The 15,245-nt window shown below is 32.2% G+C and overlaps 1 protein-coding gene across 1 annotated transcript; it reads left to right on the top strand.

The window, feature by feature from the left end:
- Positions 1-2,571: 2,571 nt before the first annotated feature.
- On the top strand, positions 2,572-10,338 carry LOC134279551 (uncharacterized). The gene is made up of 2 exons (XM_062761955.1): positions 2,572-2,743; positions 10,040-10,338. Exons 1-2 carry the CDS (start codon positions 2,635-2,637, stop codon positions 10,318-10,320), a joined length of 390 nt encoding a protein of 129 aa, XP_062617939.1. The 5' UTR covers positions 2,572-2,634; the 3' UTR covers positions 10,321-10,338.
- The last annotated feature ends 4,907 nt before the right edge of the window (positions 10,339-15,245 follow it).

The raw sequence follows: 15,245 nt of genomic DNA on the forward strand, positions 1-15,245 counted from the left end.
CCTTGGAACTTTGATTTACTATGGCGAAAACTTTGGAACTTTGATTTACTATAGTAAAAACTTTGGAACTTTGATTTACTGTAGTAAAAACTTTGGAAATATGATTTACTATGGTGAAAACTTTGGGACTCTGATTTACTATAGTGGAGTTAACTATAGTTTACTATAGTATATTTTGTTAGGGATCCATTAATCGTGTCATGACATAATTTCCCATCTAGTCAATACATTATGACGTCATTAAATGCGTCATTTTCATCACATTGTTTAAATTCCTTTGAAAATGACTTAAAGCTGAATCATTTTTCAATATTTCATATGGAGCACAACCTCTGTTCAAAAATATGCAAATGCATAATGAAAGCTAATTATGTTTCTGAAGATCAAAAAAAGGGTTTATATATTAATTGTTTGCTGAAGGTAGTCAAATACGCATGCTTTCTGCAAATTTCAAGAAGATTGCAATTTCCCAAACCTGTTCTCCAATATCTGGATTCTCAAAATGGAATTTTGTTATAGAAAATGAGAGCACCAAGTGTCTGCTTTATTTGATATTATATGAAATGGGAAAGAGGGTGATAGTTAAATAACTGATATAATTACAGGGCCATTTTATGCATAAGATGGCTCTTGCTCTTTGCACTAATTCTGTATACTAGAAATTTGAAAAGAATCCCTCTTTTATGGTAGCTTATTGGGGTTTTGATATAAAGCAACATTCTTTTTTTATTTTCATGATGTAATTTGCATTGTGCAATTCAAACATTATAAAAAGTAAATTGTCATAAAAAGGTTTTTAAAAGCTAACAAGCTTAACGTTAAAATAATTAGGGCATCAAGAAAATTCATCGTAATGAATATTGCTACACATTATTAGGCATTAAAAATGCTTTTCTGCTCACCCTTAACAAAGCTTTACTGTAGAGTACTAATGATTTGCTATAGAAAAATATAGCACATACTTTGATATTTTGATTTACTATGAAACTTAATATAATCCACAACGTTTTTGAAAATTTAGAGCTTTTATATTTTTTAAAATGCTAATGAAGTATTTTCTGAAAAAAATTATGTTAATATACAGAAATAAAGTTCTTTCCAATAACAGAAAATTAAAAGTAGGAATTACAAAAATGATATAAATCTATTTGAAATGCATAAAAAAATCTTTAATATACTGAAGACTTTGAATTACTAATGCAAACTATATGGTTAGGATGAGGTGACTTGCAGCGCCCGGTAAATTTACAAAAAATTAAATGTCTAAATTTTACCCGATTTTTGTACGTAAATAATCATTAATATGTGTACCTTTATAGAATACTATTTTTAACAAAAATAGAAAAGTAATTTGAAATATATGGATCTTTTATTGGGGAAGGGGTATCAGGTTTGCATCAAATTCCCATTGCATTTTAACCCCGCCCCGCTCTTTGGAGCCCTTAAAATGTACATGTACGTGCGCAGGTAGTTACAAGTTTCTCCTTTGGCTGGTCACTGTATTTTATTGAAATCTACCTATATGTGAAAGGAGGAAATTGTACGTTACTGCGCTCACCTGCTATTTCTTAAAAATGTGTAAAATCTGGCTGACCTTTCCCATTATGAACAGATCAACGAAACTAGATTTTCTGACGTAAGAATAAATTCATATGCTAATCGAGGCACTGGCGATACTTTCTAACTGACCAATCAGCTAAATGAATATCTTTACGAGTGCGTACCATAAAAATACTATCGAAACGTGCTTGGAATTTTACTGTTATCCGCTTTATTTTTATGCAGTTGAGTGACAGATTAGACACGGATCTACATACATGTACGTACAATATCCGATATCACAGTAAAATTTATATACAGTTACAAACAATTGATAAATATACAATAGTTTAAAATTTTGAATCGTGTTTGTTGAGCAATTCGCTAGGTCTACACGTATTCCCAAGTATCAGTGAATACAAGATTCATGCGCATTTCTTGTCCTAAAAACCGTAAATGCTGAAAATTCATGCGTATTATTAAGTATAAACAGCCTTGGCTGACCATTATAAAAGTTTGAAATGTAGAAAACTGTAACAGGTAAATTGACCTAAACCACGTGTCTGTGATGAAATGTAAACGTAGTAATGCAGCATGTTTTCTTGTTCTGTCATCGGATAGGACAATGACTATGTGGAAATAATAACAATAGCCATATAAGGTCTTCTCGGACACGCATATCCTTCTATTGTACTAAGACCCGCCCATTCTCTTACCATAAAAGAACATATTCTCACAAACCTGGCCGAATTTAGCTGTGATAAGGTCTAAAAATCAAAGATAATGTGATATTCCTCATAAATAAAATGTGTCGGAACTATTGAAACTATTCAAAAGGCGTCGTTTTTATTCACCCATTTTTAAAAACTACAAATATCGTTGAAGATTAAATATAATTCGTCATGGAAAATTTGGCCGCAGTTATGACACATCATCCTTTATTGTTCGCTACATGTGTAGTGAACTTTGTTTACGTTAGCACAAGGTCAATATGCATGCTATTGTATATTTTGTTTTATTTTTTAGTTTGATCCTGAACGTCCTATTCGAAAGGATCATGAAAACTTTCGGGAAAACCCAGCATTGAATGATAAAATGCATTGTGTTGTCTACGTAGCCGCTGCAGATAACCCAAAAGAACTCCTGGCAGACCAAGGAGCACATGAACAATTGAAGAAAATAAGAAGTGCTTTATCTGCAGAAAGTGCGTGCATTTATCTTCTTTTTTCTAAACATTGGCCAAAGGGTATGATGGGGCCACAGTGGGGGATGAAGTTTAACAGAGGATTACATAAGATATTTAAAAATCTTTTTCTCAAGAAAACAAAGCCATGATTGGTCAAAGTTACATGTATATGGAAGCATCTTCTGATAGTGTAGCTTCAAGCTTGTTCACATCATGACCCCCGGGGTAGAGTGGGGCCACAATGAGTGACCAGGTTTCATGTAGGAGTACATTGGAAAAATCATTTGAATTCTTCACAAGTACAACAATGCCATGACTGATCATCAATATGAAATAAGTATAGATTTAAAAAATGTTTAAATATTCCCCCTGAATCCAGTTTTTAACCTTATATCAATAGTGAGCTGATTTTTGCTTTAACCTAGCTAGTTGCTCAGGTGAGCGATTTTGCCCTTTAGCCTCTTGTTAATGCCTTTGTTCATTTGTATTCATAAACAATTGATTCACGCGTAATAGGTCGTAAACGACATTTATTTCAAATACTGTAAATTGATTTTCATTGATTTGTACGTTGAAATGGGACTATAATACCAGTTTAAAAATTTTAAAGTACATATATGAACTCAATGTTTCTAAACGCAATAATCATAAACTTTTATTCAAATAGTCATAAATAAGTCAGGAATTGAATTCGAAAGCTTGAAAAGCTGGACTTGTTACCATAGCAAAGCATTTTTAAAATAATGATGAAAGTTAAATTTTACCGACCATTGGAATTAATGAACAATGTTTCGAAAGAAATTTGCTCTTTCAGAGTCAGGTGTATACTTTTCAATAAATTAGAGAGAAGAAAACAATAGTCTAATGTTACGTTTGTGAAATGTCATACACCACCGGAAGCAACCAAGGTTTAGCGATCCCGCCAAAACGTTTGATGTAATCGGTCTAATACTGTAAACTTATTGCTTTTGGTGGTGTTTTCTTTTTAGCGGTTTTGGCAAAAAGAAACATCCGCTAATTCAAATACAATGCTAAATGTCTTAAACATATATACATCGTATATTGATAAGAACATTAAACAATGCGCTAAATCAAATCTACGCGAACTTGTTAAAACGTCAATTTCCGCCAAATATTGTACACACTAAACATAATACATTTACAGTATCTCTTTGACAGGTCCGGTATCTCACTCTTAAGACAAACATCGATTTTTTCATGACCATTTAGTAGACTATTCGTTATGTTAGAAATTTGAAAGTATACATTTTTTTAGAGAAACTTATTTTCAAAGGTACGAAGGTTGTCCAAAAAGTTCGTGGACAATGACGGTCTGAAATAAATGGTTCTAAAGACATGTATATCTAATGTATAGCAAAATATTTCGCATAAAAATCAAGTCAGATAGATTCAATTTTTATTGACGACACTTTATATTTTTGATAAAATGTGGATCTTTATAGGCCGTGGATAATGCGCACGGACCAGTCTGATTGATTGATTGATTGATTATATACTGTTTAACGTCCCTGTCCAGAATATTTCACTGATATGAAGACGTCACTATTGCCGGTGAAGGGCTGCAAATTTAGGCCTATGCTCGGCACTGAGGGCCTTTGAGCAGGGAGGGATCTTTATCGTGCCACACCTACTGTGACACGGGGCCTCGGTTTATATGGTCTCATGCGAAGGACCGCACCATTTAGTCGACTCTTACGACAAGCAAGGGGGTACTGAGGACCTATTCTAACCCGGATCCCCACGGGGCAGGACCAGTCTAACGTTACGCTATTTTCATTATTACGTTTCTACATTTTCTTTAATATGCCACAAGTTGCAAAGAAAGTGCTAGCAATAATCTTACAGTATCGGTTATGATTTATTAAATTTTTAAAATTCAAAACAGTACAAAATAATTTACAAGCGTCATTAATATAATGAATTCGTATACATAGGCTTCAAAGCCCCGTCTTGTATTGCTCTCTATTTATAACAACGGCATGAATAGAAATATCCATTTTCATCAAATAACGTGTTTTCAAATATCCTTCTGGTGTCTTCGAATTTGTACGCACTGTTAAAAAATTGTATATACTCAAATCTCAAATCATTAAACAAAAGATATTCGTATAATTTTGAGTTATTTGAGGAAATATTTCGTCGCTGACGTCGTTTTAACCGTATTAAAACTTAATTTTTTGATCGGACGCTGTCCCGTTCTTACGGCCGACGTCGCTTTTTCTGTCGAGTTTTAGAACATATTTATTAGGGTTTTTTTTTTTGTATTTTCACTGTTTATATAGTAACCGATACATATGATATCAAAAATGATTATGGTCTCTCTATTTTTTGTGTTACATATAATTTTTATGAAGCTTTGACTACTTTAATATAAATAATAATCCTTTGAATATACTGTATAAGTAGAATCTTTAGAGAGGATTTAATTTTGGCATTATTAGCGAGGGTGCCGACATCGCTAAAATTGAATATCGCTAAAAATTAATTAGTATTATTTGTAATAGTTTCTTAAGTAAGCATTTTTAAAATCGCTAAAATTACTTCTCGCTAAAAATAAAATACCAGTTGTTAGATAGAAATCGCTAAATTTGCGCTTCGCTAAAATTTCGACTTATACGGTAAACACCTTATTTCAAATTTTATGGCAGTTTAATCTTGGTCGGTGCGCACTATCTGCGACATTGAAAGACATCGATTTTGACAAACATATAAAATTACATCAATAAAAATGAAATCTATTTGACTTGGTTTTTCCATAAGAAATATTTTGATATACAAAAAAATGTATATAGAACCATTTATTCAAACAAAAACGTCATCGTCCACGAACTTTTTGGACAACCCCTGTAAAACAGAATACAGTGTTACATTCCAATTAATTCTTCGGAAACAATACATACTCTCACATAAAATTACTATAGTTACTTTAACTTTAATACTTTAATTTATTATGATACTATACTCTTAAACTTTTATGCAGGATTAGATCCGTAATATTTCATTAATTACATACCAATGATGCGATTTTTCTTAAGAAAATGTAAATGTACGAAAAAAAATTTAATATAAAAGTTATATGTAGTTTTTTTTTTTTTTACTTTTATGAAATACTAGTATACCTATCTGAATTTCAATATATGAATACTTTGATTTTCTACATTGAAAACGTTGATTAACTATAATTATCATTCTATAATGAATTATATATACGAGGGTTGTCCGTAAAGTTCGTGGACAACATTGATAATTACTGACAAACATTGACAAAATATTTGAGACTATTATTTTCGTGAAATTCATGTTTCATTTTATAAATATGCAAGTTTTCAACAAAAACAAAGCACAAATAGTTTTATCTTTATCGGATACAAAAAAGACACACAGTCGTACCCAGAGCACTAAAACGAAAATTCTTGACGTTACCTACGTCAAAAGTTAAATACGAGCACTAGTAACTTATTCAACATAGTCAGCGTTTAACTCAATACTGTTCTTATGTCGTTTTGATCAGTAATAAAAATATGCACAAAATGTACAAGTTTCATTCTTAAAATAATATTTACATATGCCTGTCTCATATCCTGCAATCATCCATCCACTGTCCGTGTAAAGACGATTTCATTTACGGAAATACGGCATGATCACGTTACGAAATTCATATTTTACAGCACTGCAATTTCGGAATAATGGTTTTCCTTCACGCATGTCATCCTGTAAACTGTTCATTCCGTCCAAAAATATTATGTGCTACTTAAATACTACCGAACGACTTCTTTACTATGTTTTCCGGATTGTTTACAGAATGTATTGGTCTATGTAGGTGTTTTTCCAATGTCAACGCAGAATTTTATCACTGTTCACTGCTCCACCTATTCCGAAAACGTCTCTTTTTTTATGATTTTGATCCTGTCTTAATATGTTCTAACGCTGATTGCTCAGCCATTTTGAAACTTTGAATGTTCAAATTTTGCAGGTTTGACGTGATAACTTCTGTCAACCTCATAATGTAAAATTCTTTCAAATTTCCCCAGAATTTTTAAAAATACAAATGAGATTTAAAAAGTGATCAATATTTTTTAATTAAAATTTTGCGGTGCTCCGGGTCTCCATTCCAAGCCTAATTATGAAGCCATAATTGTAATTAAACATTTGAAATTCAATAAATTTTTACATTTTTCAATTCACATTAAGTAAAGAATTAGAAATATGACAATAATGAATATCAATGACACAACTTTTATTAAATTTTTGGCTTGTCCACGGACTTTACGGACAACTCTCGTATGTAAAGTTTAATGTTAACTATATTACTTTTTCTAAAAGTAAATCCCTGCCCTTTATTCATACTCTATGGAGGAAGCTGCGCTCAGCCGAAATGTGACCGAAAGCACGAATGCGTGTTAAAATTCATAATTTTCTTTACTCAATGATTGGTTTTATTCTTTAATGTTTATAGATATGTTTAATATGTTTAATGTTTGATAGAATTTCAGTGTGGTAAAGGGTCGTCAGCCTGAGATACATGTATAACAATATAGCCAAATTTATAATAAATCATTTATTACAGTGTTCTCAGATGAAATGCATTTTGTTGACCAAATCGAACCAAACATTTTGCTTTCGGCCTAACGTTTTTAGGCAAATAGTTTAGTTTTGTACAAAAAAAAACGCAATGCCATATTTTTCTCGAACCCCGTTAATAACTATATAATTGAAAATGTTAATATTAAATTATATGTACATGTACTTTAGGTCTATTTTTCCCCTATGTGATTTCTGGAGGACATGAATATTCTTAGTAGTTTTGCATATAATTTAGTAGAAATAGATCTGTAGCATGAAACAATATTGTTTAAACAATGTTCTCACTTTGAACCTCTCATTGTACATGTATATATGATTCTATTCATTTCTACAAAATGTTTTATTTCTTTTAATTCGAAAAAAGTATTTATTTATATCTTATCTATTAAATTCGACAACCTTTTTTTTTTGCTAAAGAATACAAAGATTTTCTGGCTAATCACCTTATTCAGTATTTTTTTTATCTCCAAATATTTCATTCACGAACGTTTGTAATAACCAATGTATACGGATCACCAATAAAACTTTATTTCCAAAAAAGAGATATTTCAAGGTTCTCTATGAGTGGATTTAATATATCGGCCCCAAAACAGTTAAATGTTCACCGACAAAGTAACAATTCAAATACTCGTGCAAGACAGTTAAAAATTCTCTCGAACTTTAACTTGAATACAACAATTCTATCGTCTTTTAATTTCGATAAACAGAACAACTAAATTATCTGTTAATAAGGGCTTCATTTGCATAATCAATACCCTCGCCAGATTTTCTGCATGAAGGAACAAAACCAGTTTTCGAACTCCCATGTTTCGCCAGCAGGCACATTGGTAAGAGCAGTTGCACTAAAGTCGCTGCGTAAGAATTTTGCCTTATATCTTTAAACTTTTTAGTACCTTTTTCTTAAAAATCTTATAGAACCAATTTAAATAACTGAAAAAAATTAAGACCTCAAAGGTTACTACATGTAAAGAATGGTTTTACATTAATATCTAAATAAAAAAAAGAATAACCTCCGAAGTCGAGAAATATTGTATGAAAGATAAAAGCCAAGGCGTTAATAGGTAACGCCTTGGCTTTTATAAAACAACATTTAAGACCATCATTCACGACAACGGACTTTATTTACTACCAAGAACGATAAATACGGCCGTTGTTTCATTAGAGAAACGAATATCATAAATAAAAACCAGAGGGAAATTTTGTTTTACCTATATAGGGAATGCAAACGATTTGAGCTTTCGTTGCATTAAAAATAGTCCTTTTAAATTACAAATTTGTTCGTAATATGTATTGATCAGTTAAAATGAATATACAATAACAAAATCATGTTCTTGTTTTACTGCTTAAATCACGTTGTTTAATGTGTAGGGAGGTCCGTGGAATAGCCCTGCTTAGCTATAAAAACTGACATTCATCAGCAACTTGATGCAATTTACAGTGTTTATACTGCAAAGACGACACATCGATGCGGTCTAAACAAGTATTTCATTCTACAGCCAAACATGCATTTGAATTGTTCAGATTTGATACGTGTTTCTGATCTGATAATTTTTTGATGACGTTCGTGATTTATTGGAGAATAATGTCCGTCGGTTTCCTTCGAAGTTTTCAATAATCGTGGTAGAATTACTTTTAAACTTTAGATTATACAAATTTGTCCGGTTTGATATGGATTTTTGCACGCCGATCCGATACGTAATTTGGATTTTCGGACCGGTCCTTGATATGGGGTATTGTGACGTCACCCCTATCACATAATACAGAATCGGTGTATTATTAGTTATGTAGACACTAATACGGAAATATGTGGGGTCCTTGAAAAAATCTATATTGGGCGAGGCGTAAGCCGAAATATGTGGGGTCCTTGAAAAAATCCATATAGGGCGAGGCGTAAGCCGAGCCAAATATTTATTTTTTCAAGGACCCCACATATTTCCGTATTACCCCTTTTAGTGTCTACATAACGAATTTATCCTGCCGATGGTTCTCTAAAAGGCTTTTATAGTATCGATAAACCGCTTTCACTGAGCGTCTAAGCAAGACGTTCTGCATCCATTGTCGCCAGACGCATTGTGACGTCAGTTATGAAGCTCCATGCGGGTCACATGAAAGCAGTATATTGATGATGTGTTGTTGGTAAATTTTTTAATATAAGGTGGGTAGGTCACGTGGAGGGGTCGCATTAGCAATGTGAGGTGGGTAGACAGCATAACATTGTTTCATGCACTATTGTTGTCGACCAATGAAATTTCACGATTTTTATCAGAGGCAGGATAAATGGTAATACTGATTTATTTATACAAAAACATAATTAAACTAATATATGTCACACCAGATCGTTAAGCTTTGGTTTTTACTTACAATTTTATTATCATTATTTTTTGTGGTCTTCAAATATTTTTCTTGTTGTAACTTTAGAAAAAGGAAAAAAAATTATGATTGTAATTTTTTAATCAGAATATGTCTTAATGTTCACCAAGTGCATAGTGACTTACTGTATTCTGCGAGTTTTTAATCTTTAGCCTTGAACAAAAAGTTCTTTTTTTTTTGTCTACCATTTTAATATTCATTAGACCTTGTGAAAGTTATACGATATGAAACATATCACAGGCGACATTCATGTACATGAGCTACATTTTCACTAAGTAATTTCAATTACAATTGTGAAAGTATAGTACAGTTAATCGATAAATGGCACTTTCTTTACAGATGTTCCTCAGCTGGTACTATTAAACAAGATTGATCTTCTGGGAATAAGAGATATAAATACCATTTTTAGAAATAAAATGGTAAAAGGAATCTGCGAAGGTGCCAGTGAATTTATGGAATTGCCAGTAGGACATGTCCTTCCTATGGTAAATTACACCACGGAACAAGTCCCGGACGCCTTGAAAGAATTCTTAGCTCTTTACAATTTGTGGAATATGATGAACAAGGCAAATGATTATGTGAGTTGTCGTGCAGATGCACCAGAGGGATTTCATGATTGAATTTTACAAAGTTTGAATGTTAAAGCACAAAATTGTACAAATGCACGAAGTATAAATATTTTTTTCTTAGTTGTATATCCTTGAAATAGCATTTTAACGTTTTTGATTATTCAAATGATTATTATGTCACAAAAGAACTTTAAGACAGATTTTTTCATTGAAAAGTTGAGTTACGATATTAACAAACCCATTTGTGTATAAAACTAATTAATATGACAATAATAATAACGTAAAAATAAACATGATTGACAACAGCCTTGAGCTTTTCATTTGCTCAGATATAAGATTTATTATTCTGCATTCATTTAAACTTCCTTATGAAACGCACATTTTAGAATGACAATGTTGTATTGGTTAGACAAACAGTCTTTTGTACTTTATTTTTACAAGAAATAAATGTTCTGACTCTATAGATGCATAATGAAGTTATTGTAAATTTACGAATAATTATTCAAGTGTTTTATAACTGTGAATAAATCATGCCGAAAATGAAGCATTTTCATTGTATTAAATTTGAACCCTTGTCAGAAATGCATGCAAACTGGAAAAAAAAATAAGAACAGTAAAACATTTAAGAGAAAAAGAATTTTCAAAGTATGGAGAAATCAAAATCGTTCATTTTCACATCCTGATGTGACCTCATCAGGGAAGAGTTTTTAAAACAGGTTCAATTATTTAGCATACCTAAAATATGCAAGAGTATTGACCAAGCCATACATATTTTTTTCAAAGTGCGTTTATATGGTCGATTTTAACGCACTTTGAAAAGAAATTTTATTTTTTCAAAGTGCGTTGACTTGGTCCCAAATTTAACGCACTTTGAAAAAAAAATTTCAAAGTACGTAATTTTTCAAAGTGTGTTGTAACAAAGCGTGGTATGGAAATTAATCCTGGGGAATTGACATTGTGTGGCTCTGGAGTTTTTTTCTGATGTTCTTAAAATTATCTAAATAACCTAAATTGCTTTGACAGGTATAATCGTGAGGACATCTTCTTCCCCCAAGTTGCTGGCATACAAATTATTCCTAAGCTCATAAATATTTATAGGCAGTTCCAGTGATTTGTGAAGGTAGGTGGATGTCTATACAGCATCAAGGAAGGGTTTATAGTACCTGTTACATTCTACGCAATTAATTCTTTTTATGTAAAATGCTCCTGCTCAGTTTATTATTTTTAGTACTTTTTTACATTAAAATATATATATCAAAATTTAAACTATTCCAAAGAACCAAAGCAAGGGAACTTTTAGACTGGGGAAGTTTGAGTTTAAAATATCATAGCAAAAGCTCAGAGACTTCTCAAGATTTTTTTATTGAAACAAAACGCGGATATGTTAAGGAAGCATACAAGTTATTTCTCGGGAAATTTTGACTTTTTAAAGAAAAAAGGTTGATAATTTACCAAAACTGCTGATAAGCGTAAATTATAATTATTTATTGTATAAAGATAAAAGAGTGTCTAACGCAAAGACTTGCACAACCACTAAAACATCACGTGACTTCTATTAACAGCGAAATGTTCCTTAATAAAAAGGCTTACAAAACAATAATAACCCGGAGTTTAATGAATTCCTTGAGTAAATAATATAGTTGAAAAACATCTGTTTTGCCTAAAAAGTGCTGCTAGAATCCCACTGTCTTGTCAGTAAAATAATTATTCTACACATTCGCACGGAACCTTACCCGATGGTCTGAAAGGCGAAAGGTAGAAAGGAGGGCAGGGTCAAATAGAGTTATAGTATTCTGAGATATCACTTGGCAATGCAAGTTTTAGACATAGACACAATGTTTAATTTTATGTCATTTAGAGCCACACAATGTCAATTCCCCAGGATTAATTAATTGACCTTTGACGTTTTCATCTCGAAATAAATATTGCCTTAGGGACTCGTGATTGTAAAATTTCACTGCCACATCCAAGGGCTTCGAAACATCGCATAAAAAGGAAAGTGATAAAACAAACAGAACATTTATTACTACTTGATATTAATTTTTGTCTTTTTGCCTTGATATGACTAAGGCTTCCAGCAAGGCCAAATTTGTTATTTAAATTTCTTTACAAAAGCTCAAAGGATTCCTGAGATATTGTGTGGAAACTAAAGGGTTACAGTCAGACAGAAAGACAATTACACAGACTGACAAACGGATAGCTGGGCCCTAAAGTAATGTTTATGACCAAGCTTACAGGATCTTGATCCAAACTGTCTTTTAAATTGATTAATTTACAACAAAATTTCTTTGAAATTTTAAAAACATTGCATTTAATATACAACAAAGATGGATAACTGTCAGTGTTCAGCTGGGCGATGACGGTTGTCCTTAATACGGATACAACTGGTCTCCGCACTGACTTGGAAATTCTTCCCCCTGTCCTACTGTCGTGGAGATCTACACACACATGCACACGCACATCTTTTACACTCTTGTTTTTCCTCTGTATAAAGAACAAAGAAACACTTATTTTTCTCATGCGAATATATTAAACCATTTTGACGATGTATCTCTTACTAATAGAGTTCGCGTTGGCTTTCCAAAACCTTCGCACCCTACCGTTCAGGTAGTCCAACATATATTTAATTCGAGAAAAGGATGAATTCAACGATGGCAAGTAGAGTTTTTTTAATGTGAACGACAGAAAAAAATCTGACTTCATTAGGCCGCGGTAGACTTGCTAAAAATGGTAGACATACGACAATCATGCGCACAGCATGTAGCAACTGCTAATGATAAAACCATCTCTAATAAATGATAGAAAATGCTTAAGTTTTGCATGGCAAAGCTTAATGTCGTAAATCATTGCAATTATAATTTACATTGATTTCTCGACTGCTCAATTATTTATTTCATTAATAGGGGAAACTGAATCGGAAGTATCTGTACAAGTACCCGTACTCCTATTGAAATATAAGAAGCATCACGATCTAGATATGTAAACCTTTTGATAATATATTTAATCATTCCCTGCTTGGTGTAAACCTCTTTCATAATAAAATGAGATAAAGTGATATTTCTAATCAATACGTATCAATTTTTTATTTAAACAATATTCTATTCTGTATTAACACAAGAGGATTGGACAGCAGACACTGCCTATAAAAGTCCTCCCCATGACACAAAGATTAAGGTCATACATGTACAAGTAAATATAAGCTACATAATATTAAAAATATTTATATAAAGGGAAAATAAGAAAACAAAACTAAACTAATAGAATGTCCTACAAGACTTTCCTTTTTGCTTCACTAAAACAATACCCATTAGCTAAGCTTGAACAACCCATATCAGTCCTTTCAGTACTTTGATTCAAAAATCAAAGTTAAAGAATTTTCACTTTTTCCATGTTTCTATGGAAACTACTGAAAATTTGCAATTTTTAAATCCAATGAGCACAATTACAGATACTAATCTTTACATAAATTAGATTTCATGAAGAATGTTCAAGAGACCAGAGACAACACTCGCCGACAATATTCGTAGTTTTTTGTAGGTTTCCATGGCAACGGTAGCCATTTTAAGACTGAATGACCACACAACACAACTACAACCAGTGATCCTCCTTTGAGGAAAGTTTCAGGAAGATTGCCCTGCCATCTCCGAGAAAGAGACAGGAGAACAAAAACATGCGTACAATCGCAGGATGTCGCTCGACTTCTTTCGGGGCGACATAATTATAAAAGTGCTGATGATATAATTAAAGTTTGTATTCTAACAGATATGACTGACCATTATACTAATAAGTGTATAAATTTGAAATAAAAATACTAAGAAAACATAAATAGATGTTAGTTCTTTGGTTTGAAAATTTAAAAACAAAAGAAAAAAACTTCATGCAAATCTCTTTGTAGTTGAAACAAATTCTTGAACAAGTTTAAATACTGCTAAATTTTGGTTGTAAGAAAAATTAAAGTCTCAATTCAAAAACGTTGTGAGGATAAAGGCATTCAATATGTAATTCAAAAGTATTAGAGTTTTGCAGAAGGTTTTGCCTTAGCATACAACATTTTGGACGTTTCATAAAAAAAAAAATATATAACGCATATTGTTTTACTCGTCAAAGAAATTTTTAAAATGTACGTGAAACAACTATTTTTTATATCATTGAATACCTGTGACCTATTTAAAGGACAACATGGGGTTTTATAACCCAAGTGTTGAATTATCTCCCTTGATTAAACATGTTTATGAAAGTAGTGTTTTTCATGATTTCTTCTAAATTGGATGTCTATTTTCGTTGATATTTTGGATTTAGAGAAACTTTTAACACTCCTATTAAACCCATATTTAAGATTTGATTGCAGTGTTGATGCTGCAATGTCACGCCGAAACAAAGATGAACACAACCAGGCGATGATACTAAACGGAGCTACGCAACAGGAAGTTGCAACTGTATTTGGAATAAATCAATAGGTTTTGCAACCGTTAAACTAACGTCTGAAGACCACTCTCTGGCCATCCGTAGGTAACCAAAACCAGACACGACCGTCAGACCCCCCCCCCTCCCTTCAGCACCTCATGCGATTCAGAACTTGCTGTAAAAACTGCTGCTACAATTGCTGGATGAAAAAATTAAAAGTGCATAAATTGTTCGCAAGAGACTGAAATGAGATGGTATTCTTCCACGATATCCGTACGTTGGAAACCTACTAGCATTGAGACTTCGCACAGTACATATTGTTATGTACCTTGAATTTGGGGGCGATGAAAATGACATCAACTTGACTTTTCAATTTGCAACATTGATTTTTATCACAACACACTCTAAAATCGCTTAAATAAAGTAAGGTTTAAACTGAAAACTTAGATTTTCATATTATTCTGAATATGCGTTTCTTTTTTTGTTGAGTATATAAGATGTATCAAGTTTGTTTTAACACCTAACAGATTTGTTTATGTTTTTTTTTTTTACTTTTGGGGCAGGGGTTGGGG

The sequence above is a fragment of the Saccostrea cucullata genome, unplaced genomic scaffold (genome assembly GCF_032062105.1).
Source record: "Saccostrea cucullata isolate Sc308-1 unplaced genomic scaffold, CSIRO_AGI_Scuc_v1 ctg1102, whole genome shotgun sequence".
Lineage (NCBI taxonomy): Eukaryota > Metazoa > Mollusca > Bivalvia > Ostreida > Ostreidae > Saccostrea > Saccostrea cuccullata.